Source organism: Cololabis saira, chromosome 5 (genome assembly GCF_033807715.1).
Source record: "Cololabis saira isolate AMF1-May2022 chromosome 5, fColSai1.1, whole genome shotgun sequence".
Lineage (NCBI taxonomy): Eukaryota > Metazoa > Chordata > Actinopteri > Beloniformes > Belonidae > Cololabis > Cololabis saira.
The window spans coordinates 36405866-36433123 of record NC_084591.1 but is presented as its reverse complement, the minus strand read 5'-3'; the positions used below and the strand labels follow the sequence as shown (position 1 = coordinate 36433123).

The following is a 27258-nucleotide window of genomic DNA, read 5'->3' as shown; positions in this document are numbered from 1 at the left end:
ACGAGGCCCGACACTTTCAGCTGTACTTTTAAAGTTTACGTCCCCCAGGCCTGCAGCTCTGCACTCCGCTTTGGTGCTGCATACACAATGTGACAATGCCTTTCAGTGGGAGGCTGGGAAATTTCAGCGCTGCACAAATTGCTTTAAAATCGACACCAGACCCTGCTGCCCTTTACCAGCTGATCCAAACAATACTTTTTATTTTTATTTTTGGAGCCTCACATTACAATCTAAACCATATTTTTGGGATATTATTTGTGTTTGTTGGTTCTTAACCATTAAGAGACATGATATCAAATAATGCCAATTAGGTCATATGGAGAACTGGGACTACCTATGTTGTTAAAGCTGCACTACTTCCTACGAAAACATAGCCTGACCCACTCATTTAATAAAAGCCCTCTCCCCTAAATGGGTCTGCTACAACTCCAGTTAACAGCTATTTCTGCTGTACCGAGCACATCGCAAAAGGGCTTTACCTTTTTGCTTTACCTGAAACCTCACCCAGGACCGTTCAGGAGCAACGATTTAAAAACATGCCAAAATCAACAACTTGTGTGCCTTCTTACTCTGCATCGACATTTTGGATGTTACTAGTTTGGTTAACGCTCTGCCGACATCAGACGCTTCGTTTCTCTGATTGGTTGTATGCCTGCCCAGTTTCAGTTTCTTCTACATCCATATATGGCGCCCCCTGGAAATCAAAGTCCAGTCCCAGACAAGAACAAGACAAGTTCTTTATAATGAGGGAATCCAGAAAAACCAACGCCCTCGTGGAAATGTCAAAGCATGGCAACGCGATTAAAGTAACGCGAACGCTGTAACAGGACAACTTGAAGACTGGAGAGCCACATTCCCAATGACAAACACAGTATAGAGAAGACAGCCCTCCCCGACAGGCTTCAGGTACGCAGGCTGCCCGCAGTATTTTACACACAGCAGACTCCTGACATGCGGGCCGTGCGAGTTTTACGCTTTTATTCAACTCTGACTGCACCCTCAAAGCAAATCTTCACACCAGAACAGGGAAGTGTGTAATGCATCCTTTCAGGGAGTGATTGATGATGTGGGTTGTTGTGAAACGCCCCGTGAAGGCCAAGCCGTTGGAAGGGGGTGAGAGAGATTATCTGTTCAGGTGAGAGGTCCAACATGCGGGAATGCACAAGCTCAGACAGGCCGCTTGGCTCGCCCGTCTGGGAGATTACGTGGCTCAGAACTAGCTCCAAAACCTAAAGTGAACCCATGACTACAGCAGCTGACTAAGTGAGGTCTATCAAGGCAAAGTACACTGATGAAGTCTGACCATCATCTATTGAAGCCTCCACTGATCCTATAATTTACTTTAATTTCCATGGCAACTATATGTTATATTCAACTTGTCGTCCCGAGTCCGCTGGGATATTGCTTAAATGATTAAATAAGCAATGATGAAATCACTACTAAGTGCTAGTGGCCACGCCATGAACGATGAAGTGAACATAACGAGTCACGTTGCACAGAAAAACAACACGAAGGGCTAAAATGTATGATGCCATTGAATTGAGCTCAATGCTCAGTCATTTTGCAAACAAAATATATCTGATACCGTTTGCAACCAATAACTCTTAGACTACATGAAAATGGCTTTCGAGTTGCATAACAGCAGGTCTGCACATTTTGTAATTATGTCTGACCTGTAAATACGTAACCAAGCAACCACGACGCAGCTGTCCTTTGCAGCGGTACTGTGTTGAATTTAAATCACTGAGGTGGTGACAAACACTTTTCCCCTCTTCTAAATCCTCCCATTCCAAACAATGGATGCACATAAAGAGTGATGATTATTTTTCCAGTGGACAGAGTTAATGAACAGACACCCCTCCGGGAATTGCACGATCGGTTCTGCAGGCAATATATTAGCGCAGCGAGGAAGAGTCTAGGTGAAAACAGCTGCTTGTGTTGACCCTTGAAAGGTTTCCCAGATTATACGCCTGTGCTAAGTTTTATCCATAGGAGACTTTGCAGCAGAAGCTGTATTTGACAGTTTATTGACCGTTGGACACATGCTGCAATTCATGCAGCAGGATCGGATAAATCCCCAGCTGGAGCCTCAGGCGCCTGACATGCTCTGAAACAGTGACCCCGTCTATCTGAGAGCGTCTCTTCTCCGTTTCCTTCTTGTCCACAAGCAACACCGAAAATGTTCCTTGGGACATACATCCCATATGGACGTCACTGAATAACGAAGAAGCTGTTGCACTTACTGTAGGAAAAGGTTAGGCGTGGAGTGACGTCGCTTTCAGTGATGGCCATGTGGAAGCACCCAACAAGGAGAGCGGTGCAGGCTGGGAGACAGAGCCAAGCCATACTAATCGTCCTCATCCCTCCTCACGACAACCAACTTGCAGTATTTGCCTTTCAGGTTTTGGGAGAATTCATTAAGAGGGTCCTCTCCTCTTTGTCTTCTTATTGGCTCATCAACATCAGGTGCCTTGAATGGGAAACTAGCGCACTCTGAAGTCAGAGCACTTTCGTTGACGGTGCAGACGATTATTCTGGTGTGAAATGACAGTCTGTGACCTCAGAGCCCAGGGACGGTAGGCCTCCTCCCATCAGCTCCCATGTGCCCTCAACTCTGAGAAGTCCAAGCTGAGATCTATGAAAAAAAAAAGAAAAAACAACATAGATCAGTCAATTCACACTGCGACCAACACAAACATTTCATGATCATTACAAATGAAAACAAATACTTAAAAATGTGCCTTGTGGACCCCGACCCCTTCGCTGTCCACAGGAAACACGTACGCCTCGATATCAGGAACGATGAGCGATGACTTTACTGGCAAGCAAACTCGGCAGTTGTGTTTTGGTTGGCAAGAGAAGGACACTGTCTTGCTCTCTGAAATTAAACCAGTGAACTTGTGGGTGTAACTGAAAGTGTGCGGAGGAACCGATGCGTGAGTCGTCTGCCTGAACAAGCTTGCAGGTGTTGAGTCTTTCTGGGTCCTTACGAAAATCAAACAAGTGACAATTCTGTTCAGTTAATTCTACAATAAAAGTAACTTTTGAAGCAAAAATGCAGATATTTAAGATGCAATAATAATGAAATATAGGATATAAAAGGATTTTGCAGTACTGAGCGTTGAGAGCGACGAGTAACGGTGTCACGCAGATCAGAAGCTGGGATTTCTGCTCAAAGGAGTAAGTAGGTGATACCCCTGTAGTATTGATTGGTTGAGTACTACACGAGTTATCTTCAGTTCAGGGCATGTTTGTGTGTGCACAACGCTCCACTCAGGTTCATTTGATAGCGTCAGCTACAAATACATAACCTCGCATTGCCAAACGCCATAATCCCCAAGTCTGAGCTGCACGCCGATGCCCCAGAAAACCTGAATTTCTTGAAAGTCTTTGTTAAACCTTCGGGACAATGGAAAGTTGCGACACCCAGTTAAATTCACATATACAGTATCAGGAACTACAAGTCGGTCCCACAGTTTTCCACCAGCAAGCTCAGGTTTAGTTTTTGAGTGATTTTAGCTGCGGCTGGAGACCAGCTGGCACCTCCACGTGGGCCTCAGTTAGCATGTTCGTGGAGGTAAAAGTGGCCCTTTTCAAATGTTTGCATGGACCTGACGTCAAGATCTTCTAAAATCACTCCAAATTATGACAATTTAACATCTCACACACCTTTATCCACAGTACCTGTGATCATTCTTGGGAAAAGAAGCCACAATATGTATGTTATGCTATTAATGGAGTGATGGGGCGACCCGTAAGTTCTACCTGACTGCACACAGTGAGCCATACAGGGAGATCCCAGTATGGTTACCCTTGCCACAGGGTCGGGGAGCTCCTCAAGCCACCGGCGGGAGGTTCGGTTTCATGTGAGGTATGGCAATCGATAGCAGTGAGTGGAGCTATTTCTGGTTTCCATCAGACAGATCTTGACTCTTCGTCAATATGCAGTCTGACTCTCGTTACAAACACAGACATCTGCACATCTGAGGCTGGCAGACTTCTGCTTTTTTCATTCATTTTTTGTTATTTATTTTATTTTGGCATCGGTAGAGCGCAACATAAAAACAGTTATTTCTGAAGCAGCTGTGACACAGATTATGTAGGATAACCTCATGCAGATATATTAGTCTGAGACACTTGATGAACAATTTTGTTGAAGATTTTCTCTCTCTTACTTAGTTAAGGCTGAAATAATATCCCTTTACACCAGTGAACAGCACAGATCTGCAAATGCTTTCAAAGGAAAAGTAATCACAACCGCCTGTGCGCTGAGGACGGACCCTGACTGTGATCCTGATGACAAAAGCAGGCAGAATTATAACACGGTTCTGCTTTTTAAAGCTCCCTCCGAAGTGTTTGTAAAGCAACCCCTGCCAATGTCCGACGAGAGTTAGCGGACTGAAACATGTAATAGATGAGGAAGACCATTAGTATCATTAGTGCGACTCAAAGTAAATCACTGGTCAACCACCCGGCCGCGGGTGGCATCGCTTCTGGGTTCGTGTGACAGTCGGGAGAAGAGACCTGGATTAATCCGATTGAGGTGAGTGGAGAGAGATGGAGAGTCGGGGAACAAGGGCTCCTCTGATAGCACAGAAATCTATATGCAACTCTGCACTTCACTGCCGTCTCCTGCATGATGCATAAACTGAATCATCCCTTTCACTCCACACAGATGTGAGAGTGGGCTCTGGCTCTGGAAGATGCTCTCCGATCTCTCCGTCAATGATCTCCTCTTGAATTCCCCCAAGAGCATCTCTCTATATTCCCTCCGGTAACACGTCAGGCTAATCAGCTTGACACATCATTTGTCAAACTTGACACTGAATCAGAAGCATATCTGAAGAGGTTTATTGCATTCGGTCAGGTATTTCCTCATTTTATTGAGACGGAGCCAACCAGACTGAATCAGTGGTTTCCTGTGATATCTAAAGCTAGAATCAGGACTTTAAAAGGCTGCAACACACCTCAAAGATGACTTTCAGCAGCCAACTAGAACCGACAATCTACTCCAGCTCAGAATGACATCATCCTGCGGTGCAGAAGGAGGTTCTCTTCTGCATATTAATCATTAACCCATAAGGACCAACAGTGACACAGGTGTCACGCTGCCTTCAAAAGTCCTGGAAAGTTCCTGATACGTGTGGCCTCTTCATCCGTGTGCACCCCATGTTTTTTTAAGCAAGAAGAAAAAATGTTAACAAAATCAAACACAGTTGGAGGTCAGCTGGATGTGAACATGTGACACATTACATGAATGATCTTTGACCAACTATTGCACATTCAAGCTCCATCTGTCAAAAAAGTCAGACGTGACATTGCTTACTCAAGTGAACTGGTGGGAGTAAGTGTTTTATTTATGCTATCAACAGGTTTCAGCTCTCTTGTCCTTCGTGTCTCGGTAAAATCAACTGCTCTGACAATGTATGCAGTAAAAATAATTAGCTTAGCCGGGGAACGGACCGTTAAATTCAGCAGTTACGCGTTTTGCTGGGAGCTGGGAGTGAATCGGTCTCAAGGAAACGACTGATTTATTAACACATGCACTCCCCCAGATATATAACTATGATTAAAAAGCTGAAAAGAAAACTACAGAATGAAATACGTTTAGAGCACTGCTTCCCTACATGGTGGAAATAGTTTGCAAATCACCTTTTGCAACAAAAGATTGAACAACTTTTACATTTGACTGCACTGGGAAATTCCCAGCACTGTCTCCCAGCCACTTCCTGTAATAAAACCCCTGGTACACAGTAAATATATTTAGATATACAGAGAGTGAAAAGCTGGGCCTGTGGCAGCGCCATCTCAAAGAGTGGGAGTGTTATAAATAGCAGCGCTGCTGAAACAGGTGTCGCCACCAGTAACGTTCGCTATTCCAGCAGAGAACGATGGGGTCAAGGCTCCGCGCACAATCTGCTGACCGGAGAGGAGCTGACTGATAAATATGACCTCTTGGCATGCCCATCATCTCAAAAAACCACCTGGACACATGCACACACGGGCCACCTCTGTCACGCCCCCCCCCCCACCGGCCCCTGCGAGTTAACCCAGGTCACATGTGGACTTCAACCTGCAGTCAGCACCTCCCCGTCCCTAAATCCTCCACAGCCGTCACACTTGAGACATGGACGATATCGTCCGTCTGGAGAGACGCATGGACGGGGGGGGCTGATTGGTCAGCGAGTGGGTGCAGGATTACAACATCCTGCTGTACCGGTCCTGCTGCCTTGATCACATGATCAAAGTCTACAAGTGACGCTTGGATTACAGAACTCGCCCACTGGCTCAAAGTGATCTGAGACGAGTCCCGGTGACAGGAACTCTGGCGTAGAGTCACGGCACTGCCGGCAGAAGGAGTCAGAGATAAAAGAAGTACAAAAACAATCAACAATGCAGAAGCAGGCATAGATAACGGATGGACAGCTGTTTTCTGGAATTGAGCGCTTCACGCTACAGGACTCGTTCACCCATCCACATAGACATTAGAAGTTCTTTGTTCCTGCTGAGTCAGTGTTGGTGCTTTATTCAATCACTCGCTGATTGCTGCATCAGAGGGAAACTAGGGCTCAATTTTTTGCCCAAGGACACTTTTAACATCTGGACCGGGAGGTCATGAATCAAATCATCGACTTTCCAATCAACAAACGACTAATCTACAACCTGAGCTGGAGTTCCCCGCCCCCGAGGCCTGGTTTTCAATAGCTGATAGTTTGCTGACATATTTATGAAATTGACATATTTTCTGTCGAAACACCACTGAGACAAAGTGCACAAGCTTCCTTTTTTAATCGTGTCTTTACAGCTCTGTTCATAGCAGCTGGTTTTAGGAGCGGGTTCAGCCTCTCGCCTCCACTGCACCCCCCCTCCACACAGTTTTAAATGTCTCTGAAAAAAATAAGATGCCAAATAGTCAGAAACCATAAGGAAATAAAGATGGAAAAGTTGAGCATAGTTTGGTGGTTGTCATGGAAACCACTGACCCTGCAGGATTCTTCACTTCACAAGTTAAAACTATGTCTGATAGTCTCTCTAAAGTTTTTGCAAAGTCGTTTGGCATTCTTTTGTGAGTTGTTGGGTTTGTTTTCATTTCAGAGACCCAAATATTCACTCTCAAGCTCAAAAAAAGAAAAGAAAAGAAAATTAAACTATGTCATCATACTGGTGTAAAGGTTCAGTTCATCAGTGTTAGATAATAGCAAACAGCAACTTAAGTTAATAAACCAACTTTTTAGCTTTAGATTCACAAGCCGCTGGTAACAGCATTAAAATCAGAAGTGTGCATTCCTGATTGGGTAATTATGCTTAAAGAAGAACCCTCTTTCTCCCCGCTCGACCCATTTCACGTCCAAATCCCAGACCCAGTGAAGAATAATTAGTGGCTCATTCATCTCTGAGCGAACCATGCAGCAGTAATTATGACCATATGCTATTCCAAAGACACTTAATTGCCTAATTAAAATCTTATTAAAGTATTTGACCAAGATAAGGGACATTTTGAACTTAAGTTTCAGGGGAGTTTATGTCATCAAGTTTACGTCCCCTCTGGGGCTCGTGACATCAAGTCAGGAATTGGAAATTTCCTTCACATGTGCTGAATTCCTAAAACGACAAGTTCGAAGCCAGCGGTAGCTATGAGTGCAGGGACAGATTATGTAATATACGGCTGTTAAAAGGGGAAGAGCACATTTCATCGGTTCCCGTCTTCAAAAACTATGCAAGCGCTTAAATCAATCCTGTCCAAGAAGTGTAAAAACGCAAAAAAAAAAAAAATATGAGAAATGATATTCGGTTTCATTCATTCAATTTCCTCTCCGAACAAATGTCCACAGCAGATGTGGAGCTCCAGCAGAAGGAGGCCAGCTGATGGAGCTGCTAAGTCTGTCGGCAGGCCTGCTATCACTATTAACACCAAAATACATGAAAGAAGGGGCACTGCGAAAGGCAGAAAAGTCAATTAATGCTGAGAGGGGCCAGGACGAAGGGAAGCAGATGAAGAGGACAAAGACACCCTCCTCTGGAACTCATCAAAGTTTTATATTAAATCTTGGATGAAGACAGAAATTACCTGAGAGTGACTAATCTCATTAAATGGTGCAGTGAGATCTTTACTAATGTGGAGCAGCCTCTCTTAGATTTGTTCCTCATTTCTGGGCACTTCAGCCAAATCTCCCATCAAACTACACCTGATGAGACCTAATCCTGCCTCGAGATGACTGGCCGCCCGTCTTCCTTCGACCCGCGGACCTGCGGGACCGTAGAAAAGTGGGCAGCAGTTTGCAGCTTTTCTCTCTCGACTTTTTCCTCAGCTTTCTTCAGACCTGATGTAAGCTGATCCACTTTTAGGAAGGAGGCTGCACTGTTGATCTTCCCGGGGTGGCCTACTTCTTTTCTAGTAGGTTTTACTACGGTCACACCCGTTTGCTGGGAAAAAGAACACCTTTATCTTTACTCCTTTTTCCATAATAGACCTTTCACGCACTAATTCTAAGCTGGCAACGTGCTTTTTCACACCAACAATCGCTTCATGCAGAAAGTATAATCCTCCTTTATCTAAAAAGCTCATTTCTTCGAATTTTTGAGCAGTTAGTCAAATGAAATGACTCACTGCAAGAACTCAGGGGAATGGCGTTCACTATAGATTCACGATAAGACAGACAGACATTAAAGTATTTAAGCTGTCAAAAAATAAAGTTTTATGGTGACATTCAGCAGGCGTACATCCCAACATTTGCTGCTGGTGCTTTCATGGCAAATGTTAAAAAAAGAAAGAAAGACGTAATCACCTGGATTTAACTAAGCAAATAGCCAAATGGGTAAGACGCTCCCACTGGAAAAGTACTGCAGTGATTCAAATTCTCCAGTTATTTAACCCTAAATGATGCAGCAAGGAGCTACAAGTTTCTTAACCATGTAGGAACGAGGAAAACTGCTTCAGAAGAGGCAAATTATTGGTCTGCAAGCAAATGAAACAGCTTTGAAGGTCTCTGAAACTAACTAGGTGGAGCAATGTCTGACAGAGTTGTAAAACATGGAAGAATAGTGGTGAACCACCTCATTTGGCCAGAAAAAAAAAGAAGGTATTATCCCTGCAGAGGTGGGTAGAGTAGCCAAAAATTTTACTCAAGTAAAAGTACTGTTACTTCAGAATAATATGACTCAAGTAGAAGTAAAAAGGAGTCATCCAAATAATTACTTGAGTAAAAGTAAAAGAGTACTTGGTGAAAAAACTACTGAAGTACTGAGTAACTGTTGAGTAACGTCTGATTTATTTTTTTAACACAACCATTCAAACAGACAAAAGTACAAAATAATCATCTTCAGGCAAATTAAATCAATAAAATAAATTAAAATTAATAAAAAATAAAAAATAGCTTAAATTAAAATAATCTTAAAGTAAATTCAAGTACTTTATTAAATAATAAAATAAATAAAATAACAGAATAAAAAAATAAATTAAGCACAAGTAGCACAACATTTCAAGCCTTTGTACTTTTCTTTTTTAACCAGGCAGAACTAGAACAAGCCCATGAACTCATAGAAACTCTGTGTGTGTTTGAGTCTGTGTAAATGTGACAAAAACATGCAAAAACAAACATTTTTCCAAAAAAATCACTCAGTGATGTCATGAAATTGACGCGTACGTGGAGGGGATAAAAGAAAAGTAACAGCTCAATGTAGCGGAGTAAGAGGAACAGTTTCTTCTTCACAAATCTACTCAAGTAAAAGTACAAAGTATAGTGATTCAAAACTACTCCTAAAAGGACAAAATTTCCCAAAACTTACTCAAGTAAATGTAACGGAGTAAATGTAACTCGTTACTACCCACCTCTGTATCCCTGTAATGTTTGGTGTAAGCTAATCAAGGAGAATCCACAGTTAAACTCCTGGAGAAGTTTGGCTAAATAGTTTATACAAGTTTATACATTTATACAAGGTCATGAACTCTGGAAGGAAATGAATGTTGAAGCATTGAATGAACTTCCTGCAATAATGAAACCGTAAATTTCAACAGAGATCGACACTGAAGGTGGTCCAACTTTTATGATCAAACAGTGAACCAAAGTCCCCTGAACGAAGTGTCTGAGCTTTAACTGAAAACAACGCCCCTCTTACTATGTAATCGTGCCTTAGCTAAGGGTTAGGGACTTCCTTCTGGTTGTCACAATTTCTTAGACACTGATTAAGGAACCTACTTTGGGTAGATGAAATGTTTCCGACTCAGATCTGTCACCCCGGTCGGTGCTCACGACACATCAGGTTCAGGATCAGCAGCATCAGACACTCAAATTTAAAATGTCATGCTTATAGTCAACTTCAGTGAAAAAAAAACAAATCATCATTTATGGCTTTTTCACGGTAGAAATAAGAACAGCCAGTGTTTGAGATAGCTCGGGGCTTGTGTTTTCATGAGGGCTCCTGACTGCTGCCAGACACAGGTGAAGAGCTGTAAGTAGGCCAAGCCTGTTGAAACACTCAGTCCCATTTGAAAAACGTCTTTACTTGTTTGCAATAAAACTCTGTCTGCGTTTGCAGGAGTGAAATATTGACCCTGACAGGAAAAGTACAATAACCTGCTTCAGCCTCAGGTACTTGCTGGTGCTTACCCCTATCTCTGCTAACGTTGTTGATTTAATTAGACACACGAGTAGCTCTGCACGCGTGTGTTGCGTGTGTGATGCCATCCATTTCCCATGTCCACTTCGATCCCAATAAAGGGTCAGGGGGGCCTGAGTCAAACATCATGAAGTGGAAAGAGACTCGTGTGCAAACTGGAGTGCAGAGTTGGAAAAATGTCAGAAAAGTCAGCCAACAATAACATCCACTGCAGATGAAGCAATCCAGTGCACACGCCTTAAAGCGCAAAATTTATTCAGCACAGATTTACTTTGTATATGAGCAGCCTTTTTGCTGCTTGTCGAGAGGAAGCGCGAGCGTTGGATATTTCCAGCCTCAAAGATGACGAACACTCCAGCTGTAGAGATGAGCTTGCTCACCTTTAAGCTGTGTCGGGGTCAAAGAAACATTTCCAGAGCTCACTAAAAAAGGGTTTGGGATTGGAAAGGAAATGGACTACATCCAGAGGCCACATATGCAGGTTACTTCCCCCATTCAGCCTGTGGTGACTTGTCCATTTCAGGAGTTGGTTCAGTAAATTAAAACAACAAAAAAAAAAAAGAAAAAGAGAATTCAAGTGAAAAGGTGAATCATGTGCCGACCGATACTTAATTCCCACATAAAGTCATTGGTCGAGCCATTGACACATTTATCCTCTCTGAAATTGATTAGGCATCCATGAAAGGCTGCAAACAATGCGGTGGCCGTCCTGCCTTGATGTCCGGCGCAAGAGGCTGCCGGCATTCCAGTTTTTTGGAGGCTTAAACAAAAGTCTTGCTAAAGGCCATTGGTCAGAGAGCTGCACACATCTGTCCCCGTGTGGGACCGATAAAAGGCTCAGAAGGGCGGGATCTCCATACACTCCAGAGAAGAGTTGACACAGCACACCGTCATCCTCCAACCGGTAACTGGCAATCGGTTGGAGGTTTGACTAGTCTTAAACTCTTGAGAAATGCTGTCATTTAAAGCCGGTAAATCTTTCAATCAATGAGCTAATGAGAGATTATTCAAGTTACGTTATTACTCAAAAAGCTTATGTTTTAAGTTAAATAAAGTAAAAAAAATAGTCAAGTACAGAAGGATGCGGTTGAACTTGATCATTTGACGTCATCCTTAACGTGTTCCAAAGAGTCAAGTCCTACATGCCTGACGTGTTGACCACATTATAATATCATTGTGGGGGTTGGTCTGCCCCCTTTATGTGGGGTTTGAAAGTGGGGCAGCTGCCCCCCCACGTCAAGTGACCTCACTTAGTAAAGATCAATGGCAGACATTCCACATTGAAAGTCCTCAGCAGTAGCGAAAGCTTCGGTATCCCAGTCATCCGAGACATCTCGGGAATCCTTTTGCACCAATATTTGGGGGGTGAATTCCTATTATTGACATCCAACATCCTAGACGACCAGATTTGACCCGTGGGGGGCAGCGATGTGGAGATGAGCGCTCGACACTCGTGAGAATGAGCCGATAAGCAAAGTTAAGGCAGCGGCTCAGTGGTACACGTAGCGTTGAATAGTTTAGGTGGAGGTTTGTCATGCTCTGGCCATTTCATTTCTTTTACGTCAGATTGTAACGCAGCCTAGATAAAACATTGATCCACAGTCAGATGATTTAACCCCTGACTGCCTGGACGACCATCATCGGGATCAGGAAAGAATCATCAGATGTAAATATACTCTAAATATACATATTCAGCTTGTTAACCAGAGTGGAAATAAGTTAATTTCATGTCAGTCTGATGCTCCAATCAAGAATCCAGCAGAGCTCCACCACAGCTGATCATTTGATCAATGTAATGACTCTCAGAGTTCATTTTCCTCTGTGTTTCAAGAGAACCAGAATGATGTTGAAGATACAATCAGAGTCCTGACATGCCCAAGCGGCACCCGGGCCACTGAAGCTGGATGTGAGTAGGTGGGAACTGATGTCACGGGAAGATGGATCAGAAATGAAGTGCTTTGTGGAAAGCTGAGCTTCCTCAGGGTCAGTCATCCTCCCTTCCCATCACAGCTAGCTTCAAGTGAAGCAGAGGGAAAAAAATAAGCTATTTTTTTCACTGTTATATTCCCAGGAAACCAAAATAATGTCAACTTACAGTTTACAGTAAATGACATCAGAGCGATTAATGTCGGTAAATAGTCACCAGAAGCATTCGAGTCTGATGTCAACAAACTTCCCTCTCAATTTACTCTCACAAAAGCGCCTCGTTTCCAGGAAAGACCTAGAGGGCGCTCCGCAGTTTCTGCAGCGTTCTGACGTCAACGTGAAGCAAGAAAGTGATTCATGGCATTACTTTCTAACTGTAACATATCAGATCAGGGATCTGACCCAGAGCCTTCATTAGCTTAGTACTGTTACTTACTACAGACAAAAGTATATACGGGGGGGGCAACATTGCTACTTCCTGAAGCTGCATACTGAGCAGCTTCATCCCCTCCAGATGTCTGTGGGGCCTCGCTGGATCTCACGCAAGCACATCTGCAACCGTCTCCTCCACTGACCTGACTGGTAGATAACTGCTGGAAAGAAAGGCAGAGATGAAGCCACTTGTGCTGCACAAAAAAAGTGCTGAAAGGGGCCATGAGAGAGCTTGTGTGCTCTGTCTTTATATATCACATCTTCAATCTGATCCGATGAATTATTCAGCGGTGTTATCTACTGTCCCCCTCACCTAAAACATCTGCCCTGCCAGCCTGTCTGCAAGGCTCGAGCTGACACTGTGCTCTGCCACAGGAAGCTTTTAGTCTGCTACTATCTTGTGGTCTCATTTAACCCCCTTCCTCTCTATCTCTATTTCCATCCTGCAAACGTCAAGCATGAGCCATCAAGGAAAAGAGATCACGTTGCTGCGTTAAAAAACAGAGCCAGCCTGTGCACAGCTTCAAAAGGAAAAAGCGGTGGATTAGCTGCTGTGCAGCATCTGGGCTGTCAAAACCCAGATAGGCACGCAACAAACTACCTCATATGACCAGTCATCTGAGCAAGAAACCACTGCCGTCGCAATGAGACAGCACTCCCAGCGCCAGTTCGGGCAACAGAGTTTCAGCTGCTCCATCAGGAATGCATGACTACGTCCTGCATTGGTTCAATGAAAGAGTTAAATAACAGAATATTGGCATTGACCTAAATTAAAGGTTAATTAAAATATATTTTTTTGAATCGCTGATTTTGACTTTTGAATAAAGGAAATAAAAAGATTTCAGCTTTGTTTGAATATATTAAATAATTTACATTTTGGATGCAGGTGATTTCAACCTCAAGGGCTGCTGCCCAGGTGGGTCCTCACTCCACCAGGTGAGCTGGGCCAGCACAAGAAAAGACCTTCTACAAGTCTGTAAAAGTAACGTGGGTGCCCCAAAACATAATTTAATCAGTTCAGGTCTGCAGAAAAAAAAGAGTTTGACACACAAAGATTAAGCGATGTTAATTCAGTCTCTTGCTCGTTTCATCTCTCGTTGTCTTTTCCATCACCCTCCACTATGATGCCAAATGTACGGTCTTTGAGTTATGCTCATTATTGTTGATGTTTGACAAAGTGCCATAAAGGCACGAGCAGTTGCCACAGGCGACGACCGGGATGTGAGTCCAAAGTTGCACTGACTGACTTTCACGTTGTACAAACAGCAGATGATGCCTTCTACAAATAAACACATTTTCTCTCAAACAGAATTGAAACAGACCTCGTAAAGAAAATCAAAAAACTATTTTGTGCCTTTTACTTCATTTTAATCCTGTTTTGAGCACTTTAATGCGGCGGATTAATCATCATTTACCAGATTAACATTTAGATTTTTTATGAAACCGTTATTAGGATAAGTACTGCCTTTAATAATGTGCAGTAAGAGACGCGCACTTCCTTTCAAAATAAAAGCCCCGCTCAACAGGATCATTTCCATCTAGTTAAAGTTTAAAGTCACGAGCAAAACTTTTACTTTGAAACAGTTGAGGAAATATTAAAAGTGTAATGACCGCTAGTTCAACTAAAGTGTTTTACATAATATTCAAGGCTAAATGTGGAAGATAAAAACAATGGAAGCTGCCGTTTCGTGCACCTGTTGGACTATACAGGATTCCCACAGAAAGGCCAGGACTTCCAGTCAACCCGCAGGTCCGTGGACGACGCGAGGTGCGACTCTGCACCAGCGCACATTTAGTTTCAGGTATTAAATTGAAGCACGGAACGCAAATACTGAAAAGTTACACCACAGTTCGAAATAAAAGCCAGTGTCTTAAAGAGGTATATCCTACGGAAGAGTATTAGGGCCAGGCAGGAGAAAAATAAAAATATTTTAGAGGAGGAAGATTTTTTTTTCATTATGCACTTCGAGGAAAAAGTCGAAATATCGAGAATAATGTTGAAGTACAATATCGAGAAAAAAGTCAAAATGTTGAGAAAAAAGTCCAAATTTCGTGAATAAAGTTGAAATGTTGAGAAAAAAGGCGAAATTTTGACTTTATTCTTGAAATTGTATTTCAACATTAATCTCGACATTTCGACTTTTTTCCTCGACATTTCGACTTTTTTCTCCTGCATGGCCTTAATACTCTTCCATACATAAGATTTGCATATTAAATACTGACCATAATCCAAAAGTGTGCATTTTTAATGAATATAAACATGTAGAAGAAAATGAAAGAGTGGTTTTATGTCCAGTGTCGTTGGTCATGTAAACTGTACAACGCTTAGCCAAATGTGTTGGAAAGTTTTGAATTCTGCTCTAATCTGAGAGCATAATAAACCAGAGTTGTCTCAGTTGACCCACATTTAACTTTAAAAAACCCAACAACCTCACCTGCAGAAAAGGAGAACCATGACGTATGAAGAAGGCAGCTTTAGTGCTGGTAGGACTGTTTGTCCTCCTGCACTATTTATAGATTTAAACACGTAATAAAACCTCTTTGTGATCCTCCTTTGCAAACTTCCCGTTCATATCTTCCAACAGTGATGCATTGCACCCAGCATCGTTTGTGTCCAGGATTAGGGGAGAACACCTTTGTCTGTGTGAAAAGTGCTTCAGCTGGTAACGAGGATGATATATCTCACTGTAAAGTGCTTCTGAGTGAAGAATCCTACTGTGCAGAAACACGAGGAGGCAAGAACAATCAATGTTTACAAGGAGGCAATTAGACGTCTGTGATCAGGGAGCTATGGCAGCCATGTCTTTAAGGGTCAGCGGCACCATTAGCGGAGTGAAAGGGCACAACCTGGAATGCTTAAAGATATCAAATCTTGGCGGTGGGGGAGGGACGGACAGCTAAACAAGGCTTCGTAGGAGACTCGTTCAGTCATCAGTAAGTACACTCGGACTCATGTCAGGGAGGACAAAACAACAACGGATGTGTCTTGAGTTTAAAGGCGCACAAAAGTTTGAGAATTAAAATATAACTATTATCATATTACATTAGAAGAACAGGTGTGAAGTTCAGGGTGATGGATTAACACAGCGAAAAGACCTTTCTGGATTTATAAGCAATGCTGACAGACGTGAACATAAACTGCATGGTTTTGTTGCACTGGGCTGGATACTGTTGGAATGTACATGAAAGTCCTGCAGCACTTCAAGTGACGTAGAAAGTGCGTGTTTTTTGTGCTGTTTAAAGGCAGTTCTGAAAGACTGGAGTGAACACAGGGATCTGGCCAAGATCCACGTCCACAGTCATTTCCCACATCATGGCACAGCACTAGACTGGGAATAAACAGAGGAACCCGCTGGGCTCCCAGAATGCATGTTTGCAGAGTTCCCATCAGTGAGTACACAGTAATAGGACTCCCTGAAGGACTGTGTTTAACCTTTAGGTTACAAGTGGCTGGCCACTGCACAGCCCACCCCTCTGCTGCCTCAACATTTAACCCTTTTCTTGCCGTTGATCCGCAGAAACGAGAGCAGAAAGGAAGTCAAATAAAAAAAAAAGGACAAAAACCCAAAGAGCGTGCAAAGTCCGAAATTTGCTACAAAACAGATTTTGTGGAGAGGTTATCTTGACAGCTATCGTTTTGAAGATTTTATCTGTTCTGGAGCTGTGTGTCTTCACTCTCTCAGAGAGACACGCACACACACACACACACACACACACACATACACACATACACACATACACACACTGAAGTAGAAAAGCGATGATGAGGTCTGCAAACTCTGGTTGCTGATGACGAGACTCATTGCATAAGATTAGAAGAGTAAATTTACAGCAGAGGTTGTTTTGTCAAAGTAAAGGAACAAAACCTGGCAGTGATGCTCGTATGCACCCAGGAAAGGTTACACAACAGGATGTAACCCACTACGAAGGCAGCATCACACACACACAGCAATATATAGCGTCTGACAGAAGTTTAATAAAGCCGCTATTTGCAGCAGTCTTCTGCAAAGAAATCAGGTGGCGTGGGACTTTTTTTTTATAATAATTTTTATAAATTTATATCTTGTATATCTTGTAATGTCACATGTGTATTGTTTAAAGTTCGATTACTGAGTTGCAAAGTCAAATTTGACAGTTTCCGCCAATCTTCTGTAAGCGAAAACACACAAACTTAAACCAAAAGAAAATACAGGACCTTATAAAAATGTAAACCTAATGACAGCGCAGGAGTCAGCCTGCCTGTATAAACAGATGAAAGAGAGGGATCAGGGAACTCCAGAGCTGAGAAAACACGCTTGAGACATGCTGACCAAATAGAAACGTGCACATGGGCCCAGAGGAGGGGAACTGATATACCGGTAGTTACTGTACCTGCAACAGTTGGTTACTACTGCTTGGTATTATGAAAGCTGTTTCATAATACCAAAAGATATTTTCTTTCCACATGTACACTTATTCTTTTTGATAGACTTTTTTCAATCCATCAAAAACATCTCCAATCGGCGAGTGTTTGACTTTTAAAGGCTTTTTCTCCGGGTCATTATAACCAGCTCATATGTTCCACTTATGCAAAGTCAGGTTATGAGCTATTGATAGAGCAGGCACCGGGTTTTACCAACTAGCCAAAGCTTCCCTGACAGCATCGTACAGGCACTTCATTGTCAAGGCTGTCGGTATCCAGAATGCAACTGCCAGCTGTTTTCTTTGTGGATCAAACCAAAAGAAAACAGCGGAGCCAAGGTCAGCACAGACGAGCTTTTCTGCTACAGCAGACAGTCCAATCTGCATACACAAGGCCGCGAAAGGAAAAAAAAAACCTCAGTGTCGCAAATGTGAGAACACAGTTGATTATATTCCTCCCTCTCGTGGAATAATCAGCCATCCTGAAAAATTCATGAAAGCTCCCATTTATCCTCCTTCTGCTGGGTGTTTGTTGCTTACTTGAGATTCTGCATCTGCGTGAAAGCTTTGTTTGGGACAGTTGCATCTGGTGTCAAACTGGCCCATTTGGGCGTTTGAGAGGGACGTCGTGTTTTCTTGAGGCGAAATGAGACGGCAGATGTACATTTTCCTCTCGGGGAAACTGACAGGAGCGGCCATTGTTTCAAATTGCCCTCCCAATCCACAATGCCTTTGGCCTGTACTGACTGGTGCATGTGTAGAGTTTAACTCTGATTAAATAAAATCTGCCTTTCTAATCGGTGTGATCAAAGATGCAAGATGCAGCTGTGATGTGGAAGCTGGACTTAACTTCTGCAGTTCATATTTTCAAATTAAAGCCTTTTTTTAATGAAGAAAATGGATGCAACACATTTATAAAGCACATCAGAAGAGTTTAAAGCCCCCAGATGAAAACATTGCAAGTATAACCTTGTTGAAAAGTCGTGTTTTGTAAAATTTTCAATAGGATGAGCATAAAAAAAAAATAAAGATATGCAGTATTACAGGCTTAAAAGCAAGAAAAACGAGGTAACTATCACGACTTGACAAATGTTCCTATTTATGGCTTCTGTATATTAACTCTCATCCATTTCCAACAACTTTTGGCATCGGCGCTGGTTATGCTGCCAGCAGTGCGTGTGGGTGACAGATGAATTTCACACAAGAACTGATGCTTCTGTTTTTTTTTTTCCAATAGCGAGTCATAAAGCCTGATCTGGTTTAATAACAAATTGTACCCCGGTTTCACAGCGTTGGCCCTCCACCAGGCAGCTGAAAATGTGCACGAATATTTACAGTCTGTCTTCTTTGGTCCGGCAGATTTTCCACACGGCTCCGGGCTCACGCAGCAAACTTTCCTACGAGGATGTGTGTGCACTTGCTGCCACATTCGCTGACTCGGGCGTGTGGAAAGAGGCTCCACTCACAGACGCAAGCTCACTCCGCTCAAAAGGGTCGTCTTTCCCTGCCGCGCCGGAGACGCTTGTGCACGATAAGCCTTAAAATATAACACGTGCCTGGTAAATAGCTGTGATTTTAACAGGCAGCAAGTCAGAGACTGACATTACTTAATATAAGGGTGTATCAATCAGCCCCAAATGTGAGCAAGAAACACATGCACACGTACAGATGCTTGCAGTCAGACTCGGTCTTAAATGCCCCCCACTGCCCTGCTATCACCTTACGATAAAGACCTGCTGGAGAGCGCCGAGGGACTGTCTCGTGTCAGCTCACACCCACTTTTCCACTTAAAAAGGACAAAACCAACAGTAAACTCAAGACAGGCTCCCTCAGAATTAAAAAAAACTTCAATAAATACTCTAACAAGGAAATGAGAGACCATCCTGGCATCAGAAGTCACCAGCAGAAGTGCTGCGTCCTTCCATCAATGATTCATGGAGCCGCTGCAACAGCACAGTAAATGAACTGCAGGGTAGTCCCTGCAAGAGTATTACTTACACTCTGGGCGTGAAGGCAGAGCTCACTTCAGGTCACAAAAAAATTTCCTTCAGATGACACAAGAGCTGACAAATTCCTCCTTAGTTAGAGGTGCCGGGAGAAAAATCCACAGGAACGGCAGAACTAAAGCTTTATTTGATGACAGCTCTCCGTGCGCAGGTCCACGCTCTCCCACTCTATGGCACTGTGATACTACGGCCGGCCTCTTGCCACTCAAAGTGGAGCTCCTCCCATCAGAGGGAGGGCGAAATGAGAGAGAGGAGTGAAGGGAGGTCTGCGAGAACAAATCTTAGTCTAAGTCAACTCTGCACTTTTCTAACCTTTCCACACTTTCTGAAAACCATGGAAAGATAATCTGGCAATGAGGATAGCAAATGGCAAAATATTTCAGGTGTCTTTTGTCCAATACTTCGTGGAAACACTGTTCGGGTGTGCAGCTGTCCACTGTCCTTATCCCACAGATGTGGATGGTGCCTCCAGACATGTTTAACATTCGATGTTATTAAATCAGCTTTTCATGAGTGACATTTTCTTGATTCAATGCCATCTGTGAGATCACAGGTGTCAGGCCTCGGCTTGTACTCTCACCTGTTATACACCTGAATTCCTCCACTTGATTGATGATATCATACAACATAGGAGGAGAGGTATTCAAGCTCCTTCCAGTAATTATCTGAGGATGCTTGTTATTAAAACATTTCAATGCATTTTTCACACATTTGACAAAAAGAAAAGCCTCTCCTCAGCTTTAGCTCCCACAGTGTCAGCATTTCAAGGATACGGCGTCTAATCATCATTACCGTCACCTGCTGACATCATGCGTTTAAAATGACACGTTTCTTTCACTTCCTTAGTTGCCTTGTGTCAACCTTTTGTTTTTTGTAATGTTTTTAAGGCCTGAAATGCAAAAATTGATTCATATTAAGAAATCGAATGAATGAAAGTGTATGAAGAAATAAAAGTTGATCTAAGTGAATCTAAGACTTTTGTATTTGCTTTATTTTGCATTTTTTTCTTTGAAGTCACGATCTTCCAAGCTCATTTTCTCTCTAAAAACCCTTATTTCACAAATATCTTAAAAGTTTTAACAAGCACCACATATGGAGCCTCAGGACCAAGAAATGAACAACAAATGTGCTGACTTGTGATAAATAATATAAGAACATCAACACAACCGTAACTCGTTAGTTAATTCAGTTTTTTTCTGACAAAGCCGTGAGTAAAAAACTATTGATAAGCGACTTCAAAGAAACCATCAATGATTTATGACACGTCATCATGACGTCAGACCAAGCAGTCGTCCAGTGGGACGCTGTGTCCCGCCACACCACAACCTGTTCAGGAACAATGCCACAAGCAGCCCAAGCAGCCAAGAGCCTGAAGGTGTTGAGTTGTTCTTTCATGAGTGGTCCGTCGGCTCAAGGCCCGTCCACAGACACCCGAGATGAAAACTCATGGAGGCAGACGCCACAGGACAACCCCAGTGAGTAACAGCTGCTCTTGCAGCATGAAATGAAGAGAACATGCATGAAGGTAGTTACAATGATCAACTAAAAACACTTATTTTTGTTGCTTCATGTGAATTAAAGGTGAAGCAGCTTGTTCTCTCAGTTCCCTGATTCAAGTTAGTCCAGATAAATGTACAAAAAATACCTCAAACATCAATGCAAGGCATATGAACATCAAACACAGGCTTGCAACTCTTAAATTCTCTTTCTTTTATCTCTCCTCGGAGATTGATCTAAATGCAGGTGTTTGCTTCTCAGCCTGCTGTTTGGATCATTATAAAGCCAAACTTCAATTACGGCAACTACCGCTTCAAGCAATCAGGAGAGAAAATTAAATCCGTTTCAGTGATCAGTGAGAAGTTTAACATCTTGACAGCTGAACTGTGCACTTCCCAAAGTCTGTTCTGCAATCAGAGTGGTAAACATTAAAGGCGGGGTAAGCGATTCTATGTTATTTATAAGCAAGAAACACTTGCGTGTTCAGTGATTATCTGCACGCCATCAGCTCGCTGGTCATCTTTGAGTATCATTCAGAAATCACATACCCTACCTTTAAATCTGCTATTCGTTCCATTTATTTTTTTCCCCTTTCAACAAGATTAACTTTTAAAAGCAACAAGATAAAGTTTCAATCCCACCCTTGCGACTATGACGTTTGCTAATATTTTAATATTCCTTTGGTCCACCAAAACAAAACTTCAACGTTTATTCCAAGCTGCACAGAAACGTTTTCAAATATTTTCTACATGAGTAACAAAACATAAGACTATTAATCACGACTGCTCAAAGAGAGCTTCCAACTGTGCTTACTGAGTGCAGTAAGATTACCAACCTACCCTCCGTTTCAGACTTTCACCATCAAAACATTACCCTTCTTAGTGGACCAGATGAAGTCGCTTTAAGGTGCTCCTGTAAAATATCTACCACAACGCAGTTTTGAGCACGCTTCTGCAGAGAGAGCATTCCTTTGCGAGTTAATCTGAGTTAAGAGTATAGATGCGACAGTCTGATTAAAAAGTTGTCTTTTAACCAAAACAGAACAACATATTTCAGTTTCGAGCATTGCCCTGCACCATGACAGCTCTTTAATGCTATTTTAACAGTACAGATGTCCTCTAACTGAATGCAGAGTAACACATAGCTATGTGGCTACAGGCTACATGAAAGGCTCTTGAAGCAGACAGTGCCCCGTGTGAAGTTTGGCCATAAAGTAGTTCAAAAATAACACTGGCAAGGACAATGTTTTCAGGTCAAGACACCGAAAGAACAACAGCTGTGATGCAACACTCCCAGAGGAGGCCGTTTCATTATTTGTGAAGAGGACTCTCAGCTCAAAAAACAGTCCAAGATATTCAACCAATTTCCATCATAATCAGTAAAAATACTATAAATATATTCTGATGTAATTTCACCCTCAAGACAGATAGGATTGTGAATGCAGATTTTTGAATACATGCAAATGAATGACATGTTAAAAAGGAAAATAAAGTCTTGTCAAAGTTTTGCCATATAACTTTACATGCTCCAAAACTATTTCCAGTGTAAACATAGAGACGTGTAAGATAGCAGGCAGTTGAGACAGGGATGCCTGTTTCTAAAATAGCAGATGCTAATTATACACTTCAGGCAGCTGCTAAGGAGGGAGGCGTGATGCCAAGTTTGAGGGAATCTGAATGCTGGCTCGATGTTTCCGTGCAAAGTCTAGATTCAGTGCAGCTATCTGAGACCCCAGTGGGGTGTCTTCTTCAGGAGGTGGTGTCGACGGATACCGTCCTCTCCCTAGGACGAGCCACAAACCCCTGGCTGAGGTGGACCACCTGTTGTGGTCTTGCACAGAACATTTTCTACATAATCCAGATGACTTAAAGGAGTCCTACAGCAGACATCCAAACGTGCGTCTCAGACCAGTCAGACTGATGAAAACTGACCCTTTTTCACCGTTTGTGACCCGGCAAATGTGGTTGCTCTCAAAATGTCACCTCTCATCGGTTATGCTCCCTCTGACTCCTTAGTGCACTCCATCAGCTTTATTTCGTAAACATAGGAAATTGTTTGACAACAGGAAGTAACCTCGGGATGAGAGCCAGATATGTTTGTACTAGTCATCCGTAAATATATATAAAAATGGGAACATGATGTTAAAAAAAAAAGGAAAAAAAATATTCTACCATTTTAGAAATTCAAGACTTAATGCTGTAACAAAATATTTTAAAAAGTGAGGTTATAATATTATATTTGTTGTAATTGGTATTTTATAAAAAAAAAACAAACATTATTTCTTCCTGAATTTATTCAGTAACTTTGCATCTTTGATCATTTTTACACTTAAAAATGTGAAAGATTGAAGTCCTCTCTGATCCAAAGAAGCCACTTGAAAACATCTCCATTCTCCTCATGTGTCACACACGGCTAGCAGTGAACGCGTAAAAGTGAATAACAGCTGAGGAATTACGGCTCTGTGATCAGCCCGGTTAGTCCACATGTGAGACCGATGGAGACACATGAGCGAGCGGTGCTACACTACTTAGTGCTACTCTGCTTAGAGCCACTAAGGCTGACGTAAAATCATTGATTTAAACAAGATTTAAAGGGCTACCGCACACAGACGTTGTTTGCAGCTGACCTGAGAGTTTGGTAAGAGGGTACGCACCGTTCTCTGATCCTCCAGTAGCGCTCCGCTAACCTCGCTTAGCAAACTCACTGGAAGTGGATTTCTACACCTGTACCAAGAAACAATTAAACTCCCAAATAACTCTCAAATGTTCTTATTTGCATGTTGTGACATTTGCCTTGTCTATAAATAACTACACCAAATGAGACCCAACTATCTGACACAGTAAACAGAAATGAGGAACTTTATTTTGGCGAGGGGGCACTTCCTGGTCGGCAGTGGCCAGGTAACACGCAATTACAAGTCTTTCGCCTAGCCAGCCCATTGTTTACTAACTAACCCTTAAGTTTCAATTTCACCTCCGTGTCAGAAGTTACGCTGTTTTAAAGAGCCGCTGTGATGAATCCCAGTTTTACATGAGTCACGTGTTTGTTAATGCAGCATTTTCAAATGTGTTGAAAGTCTGTGATTTTATGCTGCATGTGATGAAAAGATGTGACCAAAACCAAAACCAACGTGCATGACTACTTCTGTTCCCCTTCCCTTCCCTTTACTTCACAGCTACTGTATATTGTTAAAATGACAGAGAAGCACCTCGTATCCTAACCCACACGAGTACTTCTCTCTGGAGTGTCAATTTCTTTTCTTACTTGTTCAGTAGGAAGCAAAAACAGCAACCCTGGGACCTGAGTAGGTTTTAGAAGTTAAGCCACCATTAACAAAATGGAAAAGATTTTAGAAATAACCCTCCACTGTTGCTTGCTAAGCTAAAGCACTTTCAGAGTCACAGCTACACAGTCAAATCCGTTGATAGTCCTTACACCACTCATTACCACATCTTCACATCCACATGCTTCAACTGTTGCTGTAGCTCAGTACAGCTTGTTGCAATCATTTACATACACTTTTCATAAACCAATATTCAGTCTGACATACCTGGAATATAAAAACTGGGTTTGCACAAAGGTTCAGCACATAATCTAAATTCACAATGAAATAACAGACTGAGTGGTTTTAAGGAAAAATACTTATCTTAAATATGGCATAGAGCGGTAATTCAACCTAAGGATGTTTAAGATACCTTTAAAGTAGTGGTAAACCTAATGTACAAGTCTCCTGATGTACAAATAACTGCTAAAAATAACATCTAAAGCAACTGATTCCTGCAGCCCTATTTTATCTCTTTATCAAACTCAGGTTTCTCTTTATTTAGTTGGAACAAAACTCAAATTCAAAAGCTGAATAATATTCAAAAATCATTTCCATTTTGAAACAAGTGGGATTAAACCGTACGGAAAAGTACCAGCTGAGGTGGAAAGGTGTGACACACAACCGAGACAAGTGACTCATATGGCGTCTGTGACAGAGCAGCACGTATATACTGTGTAATACACCCAGCGTGTGATCAGTCACACTCCCTTCAGGCACGCTGTTGTTCAGGGATGCTGCGATTGTTCATCATGCACTTTGTCTGTTTGGGAAAAAGACAAGGCTGTACTGGATTGGCATGACACGACCGAAGGCGTCGCTCCACCTCCTCTCACGTGTAGCTCTCCCGCAGAGAGGGTTTATGGGATGAGTGCCCTCTGGCAGGGAAGTGATGCCAGTGAGCAAAGCCTGGTGGGGTACGTGCGTTTGTGTGCTGTTCAGCCATCTAAGGTATGAATCACACCAGGGCATTTCACTGAACATCTGCCACATGTGCTCATTTTCTTTCTTTATCTCATCCTCCCGTTTGTTACTCACCAGATTGAGGGAATATTATCAATCACATGTTCACGGCATTGTCATGAAGTTTGTGTGACTTTTCAAATCATTCCCCTTTTTCACAACATGCAGCTTTTTTTCTTCTTCACCTCAGTCATGTCCCAATCATTGTTTTCTCTTTATAAAAGAGAAATAATACGAGGTAGTTCAGTTTTATTAGATTAACATGTTGTCAAACCAGAGCCAATGGTACAGCTCCAAAGCAAATATTTGAAAGAGGAACAGCTCGAACGCTCCTCAGGTGGTCCACCATGTCCATGGCAGCAGCTCAACTGTATTTTCCAGCGCTGGTCTTCCACCCCCACACAAACACACCTCCTCTCCCTCTTACTGTAATAACCAAGTTTTTTTTTTCCCTTCAAAGTATGCAATTCGGCGAGTATTCTTCGATTTTCATGTGTAAATTACATCCCTAAAATACATATTTATTTCTGCATGTTGCATGTGCAGCATGTCTCAGTTAAAGCTGAAGTGGCGAGTCCATGAGAATATTAATCAGCGTCCATTATGATTGCGCACTCTAATCAAACTTTTACTCCTCCGATGCTTACCAATCGATTCCTTAACTGAATAAGACATAATATCGAGTTATAGAATGAATGCGTACATTTTACATCATTCATATTCATGAATTTATGAATTTAAACTCCAGCTCTGAACAGAATGTTGAAGGTAAAGATGGATGGATGGATGGATGGATGGATGGATGGATGGATGGATGGATGATGGCACTAGCCATATCTTAAGTGCCAAAATAGAGAGGAAAGTTGGATTCAGATAAGACTTGAAAAGATACAAGCTCATGAAGGATTTTCCCCCTGAATTACATTTAAATAAAGACAGCCAAACAAATATGTTATTACTTGTGTGATAAGAACTTAATTCAACAATACAAGTAGATATGAGTGAATGATGTCATATTCCCTACCGCAAATACTGAGCTTGTTGGAGATTTTCATCAAGTGGACTTACAAAGTCAATCCCTTTTCTTAGAGTCAGGTATTTTTTTTTTTTTTAGGTATTTTAGGTATCGATTCCACAATGAATGGATATGTGACTATTGGGTATCCCATGACTCAAGAGCATTCTTTTTTGTCATGTTTCCCTGATTTTGAACCTCGTAGGCGAACAGCATGGTGGCTAGCTCTGCTGCCTCACAGGAAGAGGGTTCCTGGTTCAACTCCTGGCAGTGGCCTTTCTATGTTGAATGTTCTCCTTGTGTTGGCGTGGGTTTCCTCTGCTTACTCCCAGTCCAAAACCATGTATGTCAGATTATTTGGTGATCTTAAATGTTGGACCCCAATGATCAAGGCTTTGTGACTATATATTTATGATTTACTCTCTAAAAGCAAGGTGACGTGACTACAGTTAAATTGTGTTCAGGCACTTTCAAACAGCCCTTAACAGGTTTGATTTCAACAAAACATAAATAATTATTTCAGAAATTCAAGGAAAATTCCAAGGAACCTTTTAAAAACTACATTACCATGACCCACTGGTCTCAGTCGGAGTGGAAGCTCCACGGTCCGGTTTTGCAGCGGTGTTGCTCCTCGTAGCACCCTATAATGTAATAATTCCCTGAAAATGTAATAACGCCTGAAAATGTAATAAAATTTGCACTTAACTCAATTGAAAATGTAATAAAACCCAATAATGTAATAACTTGACCAATAATGTAATAAAATATCCTGACGGATATTGTAATAACATTTTTACTAATAATGTAATACCTTTAATAATTACATTATTGGGAATTTATTACATGGTACTCAAAGTCTGCAATTTAACCCAATAGTCATTCTGGTGTTTCAAATCCAGCGTATATAACATTCTTAGATACTTAAAACACAAAATGTAGAACTCTGGACTGAAAATTAACATATATATTACATTATTTGTCAAGTATTACATTATCAGTTTTGGAAAGAAAAAAAAAAAGACCCACCTGAAAATGTAATAAATTCCCAATAATGTAAAAAGATATTACATTATCGGTAA

The 27258-nt window shown here is 42.0% G+C and overlaps 1 protein-coding gene across 2 annotated transcripts in view; it reads right to left on the bottom strand.

The window, feature by feature from the left end:
• sema4ba (sema domain, immunoglobulin domain (Ig), transmembrane domain (TM) and short cytoplasmic domain, (semaphorin) 4Ba) overlaps positions 1-19544 on the bottom strand; it is a 45886-nt gene extending 26342 nt beyond the window's left edge. For both annotated transcript variants that reach the window (XM_061721884.1, XM_061721885.1), the window contains exons 1-2: positions 19375-19544; positions 2244-2635 (exon numbers count right to left, since the gene is read on the bottom strand). In XM_061721884.1, coding sequence (XP_061577868.1) covers positions 2244-2361 — 118 coding nt within the window. In that variant the 5' untranslated portion in view covers positions 2362-2635; positions 19375-19544. The remainder of the gene's footprint in view (positions 1-2243; positions 2636-19374) is intronic.
• Between the last annotated feature and the right edge of the window lie 7714 nt (positions 19545-27258).